This window comes from Corapipo altera, unplaced genomic scaffold (genome assembly GCF_003945725.1).
Source record: "Corapipo altera isolate COAL_440 unplaced genomic scaffold, ASM394572v1 68, whole genome shotgun sequence".
NCBI lineage: Eukaryota > Metazoa > Chordata > Aves > Passeriformes > Pipridae > Corapipo > Corapipo altera.
In genome coordinates, this window is record NW_020884919.1 from 1200537 (window position 1) to 1218497 (window position 17961).

At 52.5% G+C, this 17961-nt stretch overlaps 1 protein-coding gene across 9 annotated transcripts in view; it reads right to left on the bottom strand.

Annotated features, from left to right (window-relative positions):
* FMNL2 (formin like 2) overlaps positions 1–17961 on the bottom strand; it is a 122773-nt gene that overhangs the window by 50473 nt on the left and 54339 nt on the right. For all 9 annotated transcript variants that reach the window (XM_027656197.1, XM_027656202.1, XM_027656201.1 and 6 more), the window contains exon 2: positions 4087–4170. In XM_027656197.1, the coding sequence (XP_027511998.1) occupies positions 4087–4170 (84 nt within the window). The remainder of the gene's footprint in view (positions 1–4086; positions 4171–17961) is intronic.

Consider the following 17961-nt stretch of genomic DNA (forward strand, 5'->3'; position numbering starts at 1 on the left):
CCAGGAAATCGTGGCTTTTCCAACAGTCTTTGGCTTCCAAAAAACATTCAGGACATTTTTCTGCATCAGCACATATGTTATTATCATCATTATCGTTATCCTTGCTAAGCTGTTTCATTCCTAGGATTCACAAATGCTCGGTGAGCACACGGAGCATCCGATGGGATTGGAACCCCACTGGCTGTCAGCGCCTGCTGGGAGAGCAGAGAGCCCATGGATGGAGATCACTGGGGAAGGAGATGGACAAGCAGGGCTGGACACCAGTGTCTTCTCCTTCCTGAGGCACAAACACACCATAAATGTGGTTCATAATTCCCACAGAGCCAGAGCGTGGCTCGATCCTGCCCGGAAATCCAGCCAGGCCCACCAGCAGGACAACATAGCAAATGTAAGTCTCCTTATGGAATGAGATGACAGCAGCTGCTCATCTCTGCACTAATTAGGAGGCAGAATGAGCCATTTCCACCACAATGACTTTCCTGCCAAGCCAGGCCACCAGCACCTCTGGAAGGGACCCGGCCAAGCTGTGTGAGGGAGGGATGTTCCAAGGCTGGAGATCAGCCCCACCACACTGAGCCTTGGACCCCTTGTGCCTCATCTCCAGCCACTCCATCCCTCTGTGTTTGATGTTCCTCAAGTCTCCTCTCAGGGCCACCCAGTCAGGTAAATGAAGGCACGAGCATCTCCAAGTTCAACAGAGTCCATTAAAACACGTTATTTTCTCCCCTGTATTTCCCCACAGCAGGGGAGATTTACTGAGAGTCACTATTTTTTTTTTAAGAAAAGGCTCTCAACCCAGAGGTGCAAATGCAGCCCTTGGAAAGAGATGGAAAATGCTTGGTTGGATATTGGCAAATTGGATCTCTGGTGCCCAAGGGTCACTGGTACCCTGTGGTAACACGGCTCTTCCAGCACATCTCTGAGGGGAGGTTTGGGGCTCCCGTGAGAGATTTGGGACAAATAAGTAGCACAACATTCCCACAAACCCCTGCTCCTCACTCCATCACCATCCATGGAGATCCATGGATCCCTTGGGCAGAGCTGGGGGTTCACCCAGCCAGAGACTGGCACAGCACAAGCTCCTTACCTGGGGCTGTGCATCCAACATTCCCACACACTTCCCAGTCACACATGGAAACAACACCTGACATGGCACGTGGAGCCCCCCCAAGGCACCCACAGGGGCTTGTCTGGGGTGAAATTTCCCCCAAAAGAGGCCTGGAGGGGTCGGAGCCCCCTGGAGCAAAGCTGAGGGGTGGCACAGGACCCCAACTCATGAGCTGCTGGACAAACCCACCAGCACCCTGTGAGCTCCATGTCAGCCACCAGCCCCCAAACCAACCAGCCCCCAAACCAACCAGCCCCGGCCTCCTTTTGGGAACCTTCAGCAGGTTCTCCAACCCCCCAGTGGGGATATTCTGGGTGTGAACCCCACACCTTTCATTCCAGCCCCTCAATCCCCAACACCCCTTCCGTGCCTGCAGAGGTGAGGACGTGGTGATGCCCCTGTCACCATTTGCCACCATTAGAGGGCAATGAAGAACCTTGGAAGATGTTCCCAACCTCTCCCCTCCGCATCCCTGTCCCTCTGGAACACGTCATGGCACCCAGCTGGGGAGAGAGGCCTCGAGGACACCAAAAGAGGCCTCAAGGATCCCATTTCCTGGCTTTCCATGCCAAGAAACAGCATCCACTTCCCTGCCTGGATCCTTCCCAATGCCAACCCCACAGGTGACCACCCTTGACCCTCTCCAGTGTGGGCAACAGGTTTCCTGGCTTTGCTCTTCTCCTCCTCCTCCTTGCCCCCTAAGCAGGGGTAGGGAGCAACTCTGAGGACATCAGTGCAATGCTGAGATGCTTCCAAGGTTTACAGACAAAGGAACACAAAATTCCACACGGGATGAGTCCTCCACAACCAGCCCTGCAACCCTTACAATGATTCACCACGGAGCACATAATCCCACTCATGGTAGATTATTGTGATTATTCTTATCACTATTATTATTATTATTACTAGCATCAGCAGGAGACCTGTAGCTCCCCACTCTTGTTAATCCCACTTTTGCAAAAGTGAAAGTTCCTTTAGGGGGCCAAACTAACTCTAATATTCTCAAAATAGTCCACATGCAAATGTCCAGGATCTGCTTTTCAGACTATTTAGAGAACATCAGTGCAGATCAACCTCTGCACACTGTCTCCTTTCAAATATAAGCTGGAAACCAGTACAGGAGACAAAGAGTTATTTCCCTCAAGCTGTTCCATTCATTTTCAAGCAAAACCAGGTGAAAATGGTGTGGGGGTTGAAAAAAATACCAGTGAAAATGTGCCCCCACACCAAACTCAGCCCCTGTGCACAAACCCTACTCCTGGCAGTGCTTTTGGCCCCGGAATTCCAGGGACACACATCAATGTTTCACACCCCATATACTGCCTTTCGGTGCTTTTCCCAACACCTGCTCAGGATGATCTGATTTAGAGGAGCTGGGACTGACCCCAGAGAGCCCCTGTCTGCCCAGGAGTGTCCCCCTGGATGTCTGGACATGGGAAGGGTGGCACATGGTCACCTCTCCTCCTCCTTCTCCTCCTCGCAGTGCTGGTTCCATCAGCCCTGGGCTGCTTCCCTGCCTCTCCAGGCGATGGGAAGCGGCCTCATCCCAACCCGGGGGTGGACTGGAGTTGTGCAAGGAGCTGTTGAGAGACACAATTACTCCAGATTGCAGATTTCCTTCCCATCTGCTCAGCCCTCCCATCCCCGAGCTCGGCAGTGAATCAGCAGCAGCTGCACAGGGTGGATCAGCTCAGAGGTGGGAATTTGCACATCCAGGCTGGGATCAAACTGCTTCTGCCTGTCCTGCTGCCAACTCGGAGCAAGGGCAGCACACGGACTCCAGCACGGAGCTCACGCTTCCCTGAGCTCTGAGAAACACCCAGGAAACAAATCACGGAATTACAGAATCCCAGAATTGTCTGGGTTGGAAGGGACTTAAACCTCATCCAGTGTCACCCCCTGCCATGGGCAGGGACACCTTCCACTAGCCCAGGTTGCTCCAAGCCCCATCCAACCTGGCCTTGGACACTTCCAGGGATCCAGGGGAGTCCACAATCACTCACAGTAGTTCCTGCAATTTTTCAGTGCCTCACTAAACCAAAACTTTAAATAGGTCAAGCTTTACATTCTCTGCATAGAAAACTCATGGGAAAAGAGCAAGTAATTCTTTATTCAGCTCTACTTTAAGGTACTCGTGCAATGGTTTTAAACTGCCAGAGGGCAAGGTTAGGTTGGATATTGGGAAGGAATTCCTGGCTAGGAGGGTGGGGAGGTCCTGGCACAGGTTGCCCAGAGAAGCTGTGGCTGCCTCTGGATCCCTGGAAGTGTCCAAGGCCAGGTTGGACGGGGCTTGGAGTAACCTGGGCTAGTGGAAGATGTCCCTGCCCATGGCAGGGGGTGGAGCTGGATGGGCTTTAAGGTCCCGGCAGATCCTGATTTTGCTGCTGGCTCCCAAATGCACATCCCACCTTTTTCACACTCCATTTTCCCCAGCAATGCCACTTCTGTTTATGCACCATGGCAGAGCCAACCTGTTAATTGTTGTGTGCCCTGCCAGGCCAGCCCAGCTCCCACACAGAGATGCCTCAGCATCTGTCGCTGCCTAATCCGAGGTTGTCTCCAGCCTCTGGAGGTGAACAGGAGTTCAGGCTGCATCACCAGCCTCCTGTGCCTCAAGGTGACAGCTACTGCTGGCAGGGACAATGCTCGGGATGTGGGGACCCAAATACTCCCTGGATTGAGAGAATTTGCTCACGACACAGGTCAGGACAAACCAGACTGAGAGGTGACTGCAGGGGCAAAATCAGCAGCACTGGGCACCCAGAGGACACACAGGGTGACTGTAACATCAGAGGGGCAAAAAGAAAGGAATTATTACGAGTAGCGACCGAAAATAGAGTGTAAGGCCAAAGAAATGAGTGCTTAAACTCCTCAACACTGGTCCTCTGCGAGATCCCTTCTCAGCCCAGGAATGTTCCGAGGAAGCAGGTGGTGCTCTCAGTGAAACAGCTCCCAAAATCCCCCCAGAGCCCCCTCACCTGGTCACAGATGAGCTCCCACTTCTTCTCATTGTCGTACTGTCGCAGGAGCCGGGCCTTGTCAGGAGGCAGGTTCATGGAATTCTGTGGGGAGAGGGAAACACCCGTGAGGGACCGGTGGGCAGGGAAAGGCCGGAGCAAAGCACGGCAGCGAGGCTGCAGTTGGGGAATTGGTTCCTGAGAGCTCCTGGTGACAGAGTTACTCAGAAAAGTCTCCTCTGGATGTTGGTTTTGGCCCCAAAAGCACCAGTGAATCACAGGGTACCCGGGGGCAGGGCTGGGTGCGGGGCCACACGAGGTGAGAGAACGAGGACCCGTCCTGAGCTCCAGTTTCCTTTTCTTAGGAAAAACTTCTTCCCTGTGAGGGTGGGGAGGCCCTGGCATAGGTTGCCCAGAGAAACTGTGGCTGCCCCATCCCTGGAAGTGTCCAAGGCCAGGTTGGATGGAGATTCGAGCAACCTGGGCTAGTGGAAGGTGTCCTTGCCCATGGCAGGAGTTTGGAACGAGATGGGCTTTAAGGTTCCTCCCAACCCAAACCATCCAGGGACTCTACAACCAGCTACCTCCATCCAGCAGAAAGAACAGGAATTCCCTGAGCTGCCACAGCACAGGAGTCACCTCCCATCCCAGAAGGGTCCCTGGGGTGCTCCACACATCCTTCCCTTCCCCTGAGCACACTCCTGAGGGACACACAGTCTCCCCTCCAGGCTAAGGGCTGCACAAGGCCACTTCTCTCCCAAGCAGACATAAAATGCCATTTCATTTTATTCCAACAACTCTTCAGGTTGTTAAACGTCACCACCTGGACCTTATCTGGGTACCAGAGATCCCGGGGGTGGGACTGCTGCTGCCCAACCCCCTGAGATAACAATCCCAGCCTGGGAAGGCCCAGAGTCAGGAGGAAGGGGAGAGGCAGCAATTAGGTGATGCCTATCGTTTGCTGGCTCCTTTGATGTCAGCACAGATCTCCTTCCACCCTTCCAGGGGCACTTCTCCAGGGAAGGGTGGCACAGGCTGGCCACTGGCTCCCAAGGCAGCTTTCCACACCTGTGCTCCTGGAGAACTGGGGAATGCAAACCAGGAATGCAAGCACCAGGGCTGGAGAGGATCCCTATCAGCCCAGCAGCACGGAGCAGGGGCAAGTGCTTGGGTGGAAAACCTGCTGAGCACCTCTTGGTCTCCAGCACCTCTTGGTCTCCGGCACTTTTTGGGCTCCAGTTTAAATTCCCAGACTGGCCCTAGCTATGCCCAGTTAACCCCTGAGGAGCACAGTCCATCCAGGACTGCTCCCAGGGCATGAGGAAGAGCCAGCTGGTCCCTGTGTGTGTGGCGCAGCAGGAATCAACAAATCCATGTCTTGGCACCAAACCTTCCCTCCAGGATCACACCCCTTCCCAAGCTGGGCCATGGGAAGCCCTACAGCTTTATCACAAGAGAATCCTCAGGACCATCCCAGATCCACACTCTGCTACACCCCTGAGCCCAGACCTCCTCTGTTTCCTCACACAAACCCCATCCCAGGGAAGGGAAGAGGAGGGATGTGGATAGTCTGAGCTGCCACCAGACCCACCAAGAGCAGCTGCCAGGGTCAATGGCAGCTGCTCAATGGCACCTGGAAAATCAGGATTTCAATAAATCCCTGGCAGGACTGCAGGCACCAAGGGATCCCTGTGCCAGGATGTGGTTTATGTAGTGCTGACTACGCTGCTGGGCACCACAACAGCCAGGAGAGCCCTGGGGGATGAGGGATTGCTGAGAGGGAACTGGCCATCCATGGCAAAGATTCCCAGCAGGGTCTGGGTCCGAGGCTTTCCCTGCTCAAATCCCAGTGGTTGGGTCTGACACAGGACACTTCTCAGGGCTTTCCCACCTCAGCTGAGGGTCTCCTCACTCCCAGCCCAGCCCTGGGGGCAGCAGTGTTGCCCTGACCCAGCTCCCACCCAGCTGCTGGTCCAGCTTTCCCTCCCCCTGGGTTTCCCGGCTGGAAAGCGGGAGGGCTCGTGATCCAGGAGCACACGTGGCATCTGCCTTCTCCAACCTGGAGGAAACTCAGCACAGGGGTCCCCCTCACCCCAGGGCATCCCCAGGAGCACTGCTGGGATGCAGCCACCACCTGCCACCAAGCACAGGAGCAGTGACACCGTCCACAAGTTCCATGTGACAGCAAACTCCTATTTCTGGGAATCCTGGGGACCCTGAGGGACCCCTCCAGTGCACTTGTACCTCCTGCTCCACACAGGAGCACTGAGGGGGTGAGGACAGAGAGGGTCCTCAGCCCATCCTGCCACCTGCATGTTGTGTTTTCTCCTCTGCCCTCCCTCCATCCCGGGTGGAGCATCACCTGCTCCCAGGGATCCCCCCACGCCTGCTGCTGTGATCCCTGCTCTTCCTAAAGCTTGCTCTCCATCAGATAACAAATACTCTTCCTTTTGCTCATCTGTGCTGTCATGTTGACAGTATTTACAGGCTCTGATGATATCTGTGCCTGATTCTCTTCTCAGTCTCCTCACCAGGCTCCTTATCAGTTCTACTTATCATTCAATGCACTCCTTGGTATTTTTCCTGGGGGTTCTTCCCTCATTCCTTACCTCTGAGGATGCAAACATATTTCATAGCTACACTGGAGCTCAGCTGCAGGAAAAGCTTCCCTGTTTACCTGCAGTACCCCCCCTGTCAAGCTCTGATCTCCTTAGAGCTAATCAGCTTAGGCACCAGGCTGGCACTGGGACAAGAAACCTGCCTGGAAACCCCTGCACAACCCGGGCATGGCAAGAGTTCAGCAGGGCTGAGAGCCTGGAACAGGGTAAACAAGAGCCAGGCAGCAGGTCCCAGTGATCTCATCCCAAAATGAATTCCATGTGAGCTCACTCTGCTCCGGGGACTCCTTCTCTCCACGTTGCTTTGCTGCACAAACCACTTCAGGTACCACTGGGGCTCAGGTCAGACCCCCCTGCCCTCTCCAGCCAGGAAAATCCCTCCTGAATTATTTATGAACTGTTTGTGCACCTCGTGTGCAGCCAGGTTCAAACCCCAGTGGGTGATTTGCACCTACTCACTGCTCAGGGAGGGATTTACAGCCCTTTTGACACCTGCCTGTGTTCAAGTCCCTGGCCATGGTATGGACAGGACCCAGGTCACCACAGAGTCCCTCCAGTCCCTCACTTCATCTCTGCTGGAGGGAACTGGGAAGCAAACTGCCACCTTGGTTCCATGTTCAGCCTAAGGCAGGTGTGGATCTATTAGAGAGCATCCAAAGGAGGCCACGAGGGTGGGGAAGGGTCTGGAGGGGCCACATGAGGAGCAGCTGAGGGCACTTGGTTTGTCCAGCTGGAAGAGACTGAGGAGAGACTTATTGGGGTCTGCAGCCTCCTCAGGAGGGGCAGCTCCAATCTCTGCTCTCTGGGAGCAGGGACGGCACCCAGGGAATGGCTGGAGCTGTACCAGGGCAGGGTCAGGTTGGATCTCAGCAAAAGGTTCTTCCCCCAGAGGGTGGTTGGGCTCCCCAGGGCAGTGGGCACAGCCCCAAGGCTGCCAGAGCTCCAGGAGGGTTTGGATGATCCTCTGGGGCACAGGGTGGGACTCCTGGGGATGTTCCTGTGCAGGGCTGAGGGTTGGACTGGATGGTCCCTTGTGGGTCCCTTCCAGCTCAGGATATTCCATGACTCTCTGATTCTACATCATCCCTTCCCTCAAACCTGCACCAACACTGTTCTTCAGCCGGTCTTACTCTTAACAACCACTCCCTGCTGGAAAACTAGTTCCTAAGCCGTGATATTTTTACTTAAATGGGAAGCAATATATTTTCTTTCCATCTCTGCGTGGCCCTGCACCAACGGGCTTCCTGAAATCCAAGTGTGCTGCTCCTCATTGCGTAACTCCGGCTGTTCCAGCAGGATCCATGGCAAGGAAGGCTCCTGGACTGGCCAGCTCGGCCTCACCAGCTCCAACAGTTTGGACTCCACTCATACCCAAGCAGATGACTCGCTGTCTGGGTTTCTTGTTCTCAGTGTTTCAGTGGAATGACTCAGAAACGTCTCCCGGCCACTTCCAGCCCTCAGGACTGCGGCCTTCACACATCCCAGAGCTTCCAGTTAACTACAGGCCTGTGACCTGTGGTTTCTATTTCCATCTTTACCCAATTAGAGTTTTGAAGGCTCCTGAGAGTGAATTATCCCCTTCTGAAACAATCCCAACTGCTGGCAGAAGGGATGGCCCCACTCCCTCCTGTGGTTCCCTGTGTCACCACCAACACTCACACAGCTGGAGACCCTTAGCCAGCAGAGCAGAATTCCATCAGCTCAGGAAGAGCTGAACCTTTATATTGGATACTCAGCTTCCATGAAGATTCCTTGCAAACCCACTTCTGCCAGTGGCAACAGCAGCTGAAGCTGCCCCACTGTGTTGCACCCACTGCTCTGCACCCCCATCCTCATTCCCATTCTCATCCCCATCCTCATTCCCATCCCCTCCCCCATTCCCAGCTGGCCCTGGGAATGCTGGACACACACACCAGTGTGGCTCACACCAAACACGATCCAGAGTAGAAATAACCCTTTTTGGCCAAACTCTTTGCCCCCTGGCCGAGCCCCCGTGCCCAGGTGAGCTCCGAGGCTCTGCTCTGCTCCTCCCTCCCGCAGCCTGAGGAAACCAGACCCGCCTTCCCCACCACACTCCAAATTTCCACTACCTCACAGTGCTTCTAGGACTGAAGAGGGGGGAAAGAAGCCAAAGAGCCAAGCTCTGGCACATCATCCTGCCTGGCTGTCTCCAAGGAACTCGGTGCTCCGCCGGCTCCGAGTGCGGCTTCCGACCCCTCAGAAACACCCACAAACAGCAGCCCAGGGCTCTGCACACAGGGGAACTCCAGCCTGATCCTCCACAGCATCCTACTGTCTGCAAGGGCTGCTTTCCAACCCCACTTCAGCTCCAAAAACACAGAACTCCTCTTTTCCCCCCCAGATTCCGAAGTTATTCATGTCTGCTGGGCCGTGCCAAATAATATAGGTGAGGTTTCCATTCCGTGTGCTCTGGGCTGGCAATAGAAAGCTAAAACTTCAATTAATCACGGCAGCAGATGGAAAACTGGGGGAAATACTAGCAGGGCTACAAAACATTAAATTGCTTAAGAGTTAAAAATAAAACCAAGAGCACATCAAGGAAATATATGTGTTTTTAACCTATGAAACAAAGCCCAGCTCTGTCCAAGCTGGCACAGTCTCTAATTCCAGCTTTTGGCGCTAAAATCTAATTTTATGGACTGATCTGCAAGAACTGGGCACCACCACTTTGCCCCTGACCTCAAAAATGCCCCCTGGAGATTGTCATGATGTTGTTCCCTTCCATGGAAAAGGGGCACTGAGAGCTGGTGGTGGCCACACTTGGTGGCCCCAGGCCTCGGGGGCAAAGTGCTCCTGCAGGCAGCATGACCCAGGGAAAATGGGAAAACACTATCCCAGCTGTCCCAGGGGATAAAGCACCTGAGTGGAAAGGGAAGGACCAGCATGTGGCTCTAGGTGGGACCTGCAGACCGGGTCACACCGGCACCAGCTCCGGTGGTGGGAAGACTGAGCTGGGCTTTTCCCAACTTCTTCCTCGCTTTAATGACAATTCAAAGGCTCAATGTTTTGGAAAATGTGTGTAGCAGCAACCTGACTGAGTCAAAAGCCTGAGCATTATTAATTAATAGCATCGGGCTGTTGCTCTGATTGATTGTATCGTCTTTAAGTCTACAACCCTTTTATTAATGAAACATGACATTAATTAGCTGGCAGTGAACACGACAGAATCCTTCTGATCCATTTGTTCCCAGGAACAGCCTTGTAAGCCTCACTAAGAGCACACGAAGCCCTAAAATGTGAGATGTTTCCACCACCCCCCGGATGGTGATGGAAAAAGCCAGCCCTGCACAGCTCCAGGTGCTGGGAGGGCAGCAAAGGTGGCAAGGAAAGGTGAGTCAGACACCACTGTCAGAGTTGCAGGAAGGGGAATTTAAAAGCCTTTGCAGCAAAGAGTTAAACTTCCCACTCCCATAAAGGCACTGTTAACCTTGAAAGAAATCAAGGTATTCCAAGGAAACCTTATCTGGAAGGACACACCCTCAGGAGGGTGAAGGTAATTCCCACTCCTCAGGGAAACAGAGTCGCTCACATTCCTAAAGCCTAATTCCCAGCTAGCTTTCTCCTCCCATCCTTCCTCTCACTGGGATTATTCTCTCCTTGCACCACCACCAGAGAGACAGAAAAACAAACCTGGGTCATTTCTGGCTTCACAAAGATCAGGCTTTAATTCCTTTAAAACAATAGCCCTGGTCCTGGTAAATGAGATTCAGATTTACACAGGGACATCACTCCAGGCTCCAAGGACTTGCTGTCCTCACCTGGATTTCCCAACCTGGGCTTATTCCCCAGCTCAGCAGCTGAACTCCTCAATCCCTCCTTTCAGAACAGCTCTCCTGGCTTTATCTCCACCACCAGGAGCTGCAATCCCATTTTTCCTGCACTAGGGACAGGGCTGTTTCAAGGCACTGCCTGAGCTATTTTTAACTTTCATTAATATCCAGTGAGTTCTCACAAAAGAGATCCAAAATTGGGTCGTAAGTCAAATCCATACCTCCCACCTCCAGAACACTGGGACAGAGCAGCCCCTTCCCTGCCTGGAATAAGCCTGAGAACCAAACCCCAGCTCCTGAGCGGATCCAGGTTTACTTTTAGGTCTTCCCAGAAAACACGATCCAAAAGCGACCAAATTCCAAAAACATTAAAAAGGGAACAAAAAGCAACATAAGACAGTTCAGATCTGCCCATGGATGTTCACAAAGACAGTGACACTGTCACCTTTGGTTGTCAGAGATGCAATTTCTGGGTTTGTCAACGTTCCTTCGCGTTCTCTACATTTAGTTGGTGTGAAAAGAATCCAGTTTGGAACGTCCCAAAGAGGAGGCACAGGGTACAGCAGCAACTCAGGGTTCTCTCCTCATCCTTCAAGGCTTGAGCAATGAGTACAACTCACCCCTACTCAACTTCATCCTCTGCTGGGACAAGGAGCTCCCAGGAGACAGAGGCTGTTTGGTGCTGACTTGGAGCCATGAAGTGTCACAAGTGAGACCTCCTCACTCATCCCACTCACCCCAGTTACTTCTATCCTGAGGTCTGCTAAAGATCTACAACACCTAAAGCCTTTTAAGAGCAGTGAGGTGTGGATGTGGCACTTGGGGACATGGGTTAGTGGTGGCCTTGGCAGTGCTGGGGAATGGTTGGATTTGATGATCCTGGAGGGCTTTCTCAACCTTAATGATTCCATAATTCTTCATCCCAGGTGAAACACACGCCCAACACATCACCCAAGGCAGGAGGTTGGTGGCAATCAGTTCTGGTTAGCCTGGGGTAAAATCCACAGAATCACCAGGGTTGGAAGAGACCTTCAAATCATCCAGTCCCACCATCACCCAGCTCCACCAGAATCACCCCTAAACCACATCCCCACATCCAGATGCCTCCAGAGACAGCGACCCCACACTTCCCTGGGCAGCTCACTCCAAGGCCTGACCGCCCTTTCAGGGAAAAAAAGAATTTAATCTCTAATCTGAACCTCTCCTGGTGCAACTTGAGGCCATTTCCTCTCGTCCTTCCCCTTGAGACACAGCAAAACAGCCTGACCCCCCTCACTCCACCTCCTCTCAGGGAGCTGGAGAGAGCACTGAGGTTCCCCCTGATCCTCCTCTTGCCCAGATAAAAATTCCATAAGAAAACGCAACATTCCATAAGAACCTGGCCCCAAACTCACCTCACTTGCCACTGTTGGAGAAGGTGCCTCGCCCTGCCCTAACTCTGACCCTTCCTGCAAGGGAGACACAGAAAAAAACCCTCTTTATAACTCCAGCAGCTGCCTACAAAAACAACCTCCGATGTTTCTGCACAGAATTAAAATTGAATTCCAGGACCTGGCCCATAAAACAGCCCTTAATATTCTCCTCCAATATTAAAATGTAACTTTTTGCAATTTTCTATGCTACTTAACTGCTCAGTCCTGCCACGATGTGTTTATTTAGGGAAGCCAGAGGCGACTGAAGCGATCCCAAAGTTCGTTGACTTTCTGAGGAATCCAAGCTAGGCTAAAATTAAATGTACTTATTGTTCTAATCCTCCTTCTTCTCCTCTGTGTTTTGGTTTTTTTTTTATTAAACTGGTCTTTGATCTAAAAATACCAACGCTCTGGTGCACGAGGCCCTTCTCCTCCTGAACACGCCCCAGATCCGCAGGGAAGAGCAGGAGAAGCCTCTTCAGTGTGGTGGGACCTGCTGAGGGTGCAGTGTCTCCACTCAGGGGGCACATCATGGTCCAGGGCTGTGGTGGGGACACTCATGTGGAGCTTATCCTTGGGAAGAACCAGGCAAATGAATCCCAGATCCATGATTCCCCACGTGCACCTCGGTGGGGCGTCATCCAGGAACAGCCACTTGGCATCCTGAAGGGGAAAGCTGGGATGCAGGAAACTGCTGTGATAACCTGTGGTTCCCCAGCTAAGGAAGGACTAAACCACCCAGAAATCCAGTGGCAGGGAAGGGTAAACACCTCCCGGGGGGTCAGCACCTTCTGGGTGTTTACAGACAACCGGCTCCAGTAGCACGTCAGCCCCGAATCCTGATGGAGACGCTGCCAGGGAGACAACCAAGGGGTTCCTGCCCCACATGGCCACAGTGGACAATGTCCACGTGCAAGGCTGACACTCAGGTGCCCACGTTTTTACCACCAGTGTGGTTCTCCACAGCTTCTCCGAGCCTCTCCAGCCTGGCCGCACTCGGAGCTCTTCCCACGTGCCGCTCCCTTTGATCAGCACCCACATTTGCATATTTGTAATAAATTAGCATTTCACTTCAAAGCCCTTCATGGAGATTAATCCCCACTCCAGAAACACGAGCACAGAAACACGTGTACAGATGAAAGCACTGACACAGAGACGTTTAAGGCTGCACACGGAGCTGGTGGAATCTCAGCATTCCCCTCATGCTGCCGTGGGCTCATTCCCTGAGTCCCTGGTTAGTGATGAGGCAGACTGGATATTAGGGACGATTTCTTCATGGAAAGGGTGGTCAGGCACTGAAAGGGCTGCCCGGGGCACTGGAGTCCCCATCCCTGGAGGGATTTCAAAGCCGTGTGGATGTGGCACTTGGGGACATGGTCAGTGGTGGCCTGGGCAGTGCTGGGGGAAAAGTTGGACTTGGTGATCTCAGAGGGCTTTTCCAACCTTAAGGAGTCCCTGATTCTACGATTTTAAAACGCTTTCACCTCACACAGTGAGTGGGGCCTCACTGGGACAGCCGAGACAACTCCATCTGGGAAACCCCTGGAAGGTTTTGGGGACCAAGGGCTGCTGAGACCACGGAGCTGTTTGTTCCTTTCAAAAATACAGACTCAGCCTAATGGCTTCACGTTTTGGACAAGCTGAAACCTCATTAATTCACCACTGAAAAATAGCTGCATGCTACAAAAGCTTCAAAGCCCAGCTCAGCCCTGACTCACCCAGCTGGAATATTGCTCTGGGCAGGGCCCGGGGCTTTATTCAATCACTCAAAGGCACTGGCTGTTGATAAGGCCAACCACAAAATACAAAATTAAAGCCCTTTTAGTGAAATGTCTGAGCAAGTGGCTTCCAAAGAAGCAGAGTGTATATTCCAAAGGCTGTGCAGAGGTTGTGGTCAATCCCTGTGACTCCAGGGTGAGAAGGGTCCTCACTCCAGGGCATCCCATCACAGCATTGGATGTGCTGGGTGCTGCAGGGCAGGCAGGGAAAGGGTGGAAGACACAAACAAAAAGGGTTCCAGCAGTTTTTCCATCTTTTCCACTCCTATGCTGGCTCACAGCACTCCAGACAGAGGGGTGAAGTCTAAGCATCCCTACAATTATCCCAAACATGCTGACTGGGTTTTGGTTTCTCAAACTTTTACCCAGACCTCACTAAAAAAACCCCTTTGCTGTAAATCAGAGGATCCCATCCCCTCATGACATTGTTCCCTACAAACCCTCTGGAAATAGGAGCATATGTTACCTGTGTAACTGCACTGCTGCTCATCAATCATCTGCCAGGAAGGAAAATTCAAATTAAGGGCGGCAGCTTCGAGCAGCAGCTGCCAAACCCCATCTGCCAGCTGGGCACTACAGAATCCCTGGATCCAAGAGCTGCACAGGGCAGCTCAAAGGCCACGGTCCTTCCACAGCTACAAACCTCAGCTGGGAAGTAAAGCAGGGCTGGGGACCAGAGGAGAGGCAGCCCCAAGAGAGCTGGACAAGGGATGGAGGGATAGGACACAGGGAATGGCTTCCCACTGCCAGAGGGCAGGGAGAGATGGGATATTGGGAAGGAATTCCTGGCTGGGAGGGTGGGGAGGCCCTGGCAAAGGTTGCCCAGAGAAGCTGTGGCTGCCCCTGGATCCCTGGAAGTGTCCAAGGTCAGGTTGGAGCAGCCTGGAATAGTGGGAGGTATCCCTGCCTGTGGCAGGGGGTGGTACTGGATGGGTTTTGAGGTCCCTTCCAACCCAAACCATTTTGGGATTCTATGATTTACATAATATTCCTGAGGATGACAGGAGGGATTTGCAGAGGGTGGGTGGAACACAACCCCTCCAGCATCCCCTCACATGGAGGACTCCTCACTTCCCCACAGCCCAAAGCAATGAGCTGCTCACACAATCTGCAAAGAAAACTGTTGAGGAAAAGCTGGATAAAGCTCTCATCCTAACAGCAGTTAAACTTCACCTCACTGCCACTTTAAACATCATAAATTGTCCTACATGCACTTCTGTCGTAGAAATAATTCGTTTCCCTACAAAAATCACAGAATTATAGAATCCCAGAATGGTTTGGGGTGGAAGGGACCTTAAAGCTCATCTCACTCCACCCCCTGCCATGGGCAGGGACACCTTCCACTACCCACACCTATGGATAAAAAGACATGGAATTTGTTCAGAGTGAGTTTCTTTTGCAAATGCAAAGTCTTTGAACTAAAGCACCCACAAAAAAACCCACACACAGCAAAATCCAACCACCATCAGCACACAAACTGTGCATGAAACCCCCCAAAACCCAGAATAAAACCCAGTGACACCTTTAAAAAGGACACAAATAAAAACTAAGAGCAAATCAACCCCACAGGGGCACCAGGATTTGGTCCCGGGACAGAGGAAACGGGGCTGGATGGAAGCTTCCCTGAGGGATGTCGGGCTGGAAACAAAATCTCCATTGGAATAATATTAAGGGCTGAATAAACCAAGAAAAATAAATGAAGTCAGGGATAAAAAGCCTGGCCCATGGCCCAGGCCCAGGTTTTCTGTCTCCAATGGCTGTCAGCAGAGCCCTCCTCGCAGACAAAACTCCTCTGCTTCGAAGGCAGGCAGGAATCATCATCAGATGCTCAAGTTGGAGCCTTCAGAGCCTATTTTTAATTTTCCCTGAGCTCTCCTCCCTGCCCAGCACCTCCCAGTAACTCCAGGTCTCTGCACGCCCAGAAGGAGCAGGTAAGTCCCAAGCACTTCTTAAGAAATGCAAATTATTCACATCCCTCTTTTCTGCACTCAAGTACCTGAGGAACAGGGGAAGGAATTTACTTGGAAGTTTATGACATCTAAAAATGCAAACACGAGGAAAGGCTCTCCTACACCAAGCTCCCACCCCAAGGGAATTTTTAAAGGCAAGTTACAAACTGGGAAATATTTACAGGTCTCACTGCTGCAGGCACCACTCCAGTCCAGCAGAAGAGGTGTAGGGGAGCCAAAATAAACCCAAAACCTGCGATTTTCCAGCCATAATCAGAAATAATTCCCACAGCAGGGCTGCTGTGTCCTGCACTCCGGTGTGACTGTCCCCAAGGCATTAGAGTGGACAAGTGACATCAGAGGTGATACTGGATTGATTCAATAAATGTGTGACACATGAGCACATGTGCATCACATAAATAATGTTAAATGTCTAAAATGAGGCACCTTCAGCCCCGATTTTTGCTGGTTTGGGCACATTTTCATGTCACCTCCTTGAAGGATTATTCTTTTCGTTGCCTTTGAGCGTTCAAGGCTCCACGTCTTAGCCAAGAATGAGGCATCAGGATTCCAGGGAACACATGTGGCCGCTGAGCAAACACCTCTGTCTTTGTTCCTTTCCTAGAAATCCTGCCCTTGACGGCACCAGCTGCCCTTGCCATGTCCTAATTCCAAAGGAATCCTAATTCCAAAGCGTGTCTCGCCCGGCCCGCTCCCTCCTCCTCGTCCTCCTCCTCATCCTCCCTGCTCCACAGGCACATTTCACAGCACTGCAGGTGTCAGACCCAGGAACATCCATCCCAGTGTTTATGGAGCCAGACGACTCGGCATGAAATATAAATGAGGAGCTGCGGGAAGAGGGGAAGTCACAGCGAGGATGGGGAAGGGCCTGGAGGGAAAACTGTCTGAGGAGCAGCTGAGGGCACTTGGAGCGTTCAGCTGGAGAAGGGGAGAATGAGGAGAGACCTCAGTGCAGTTACAACTCCCTCAGGAATGGGAGAGGAGGGGCAGGGACTGAGCTCTGCTCTGGGGGGACCAGGGACAGCACCCAGGGAAGGGCTGGAGCTGTGTCAGGGCAGGGTCAGGTTGGATATCAGGGAAAAGGTTCTTCCCCCAGAGGGTGGTTGGCACTGACCAGGCTCCCCAGGGCAGTGGGCACGGCCCCAAGGCTGCCAGAGCTCCAGGAGGGTTTGGATGATCCTCTGGGGCACAGGGTGGGACTCTTGGGGATGGGACTGTGCAGGGCTGAGGGTTGGATTGGATGGTCCTTGTGGGTCCCTTCCAGCTCAGGATATTCCACAATTCTAAGATGCTACAAAGCCACCAGCTGCTCCTTGGTTAAGTACATGAATTATAACAAATGAAAACATTCCTCCCTCATCCACGTGCGTTTTAACTCTGCAGTCTCCATATAAGCAGCACTGTCACCCAGTCACCCAGTGTGGGCACAGCTGACCCTCCCTCATCAAAGTGATGCTTTTATTGTTCTCCTCCCCAAAATCTGGGATCAAGTACCCACAGTCTGACCCACTGAGCTGGCTGGGAGGTACCAAGAGGGTCACAGCTTTATGGCCACCCCGCTGAGCTCCAGGAGTGGGACAAACCTCCTCAGAAAACACACCTGGCTTATTCTTTAAGCACTTTGACTGCAGCTGTCCCAAATCCAGTCCTAAAGGTAGGTGCTAGACCAATAAATGTTTGATCTCCCTCATAAAGGCTCCCACCACATTACTTTTTCCAAATCAAGCCCTGGCGGCGCTCACCGGGCTCCCATTTACGAGCAGCACTTGGAGTTTCCAGCACACCCCAGTCACACTCAACCACCCTCAGATCACCCTGCAAGGCTCTGAGTCACTGCTAATAAATGACATTTATGACACCACAGCACCTCACAGGATCCCAGAGTTACTGAGGGTGGAAAAGCCCTCCCAGCCCATCAAATCCCCCCTGTGTCCGATGCCCACCTTGTCCCCCAGCCCAGAGCACTGAGTGCCACAGCCAGGGGTCCTTGGACACCTCCAGGGCTGGGGACTCCAAACCACCTCACCTGACCATACCTGCCCTAACACCAGGCTCAGACACACACTGAACAAAGTGTTGGGAGTGCAGAGACTCGAGCACTGAAGTTCAGTTGAGTTTCTGGTTTAACTGAACTCGTGTAAAATGGGTCTGTTGGAAAATGATGAGGCAAGTCCTGATGCTGTTTTCAATGTCTGTAAGAAGATGAATCCCAAATTTCTGGACACTTCACATGTGTATCAAACATACAGACACTCAGGGAAAGGGATAGGAAAAGGAAGAGGAGAGGGAAGGGGAAGGTAGAACTTTCTAATGGAAGGTGTCCCTAT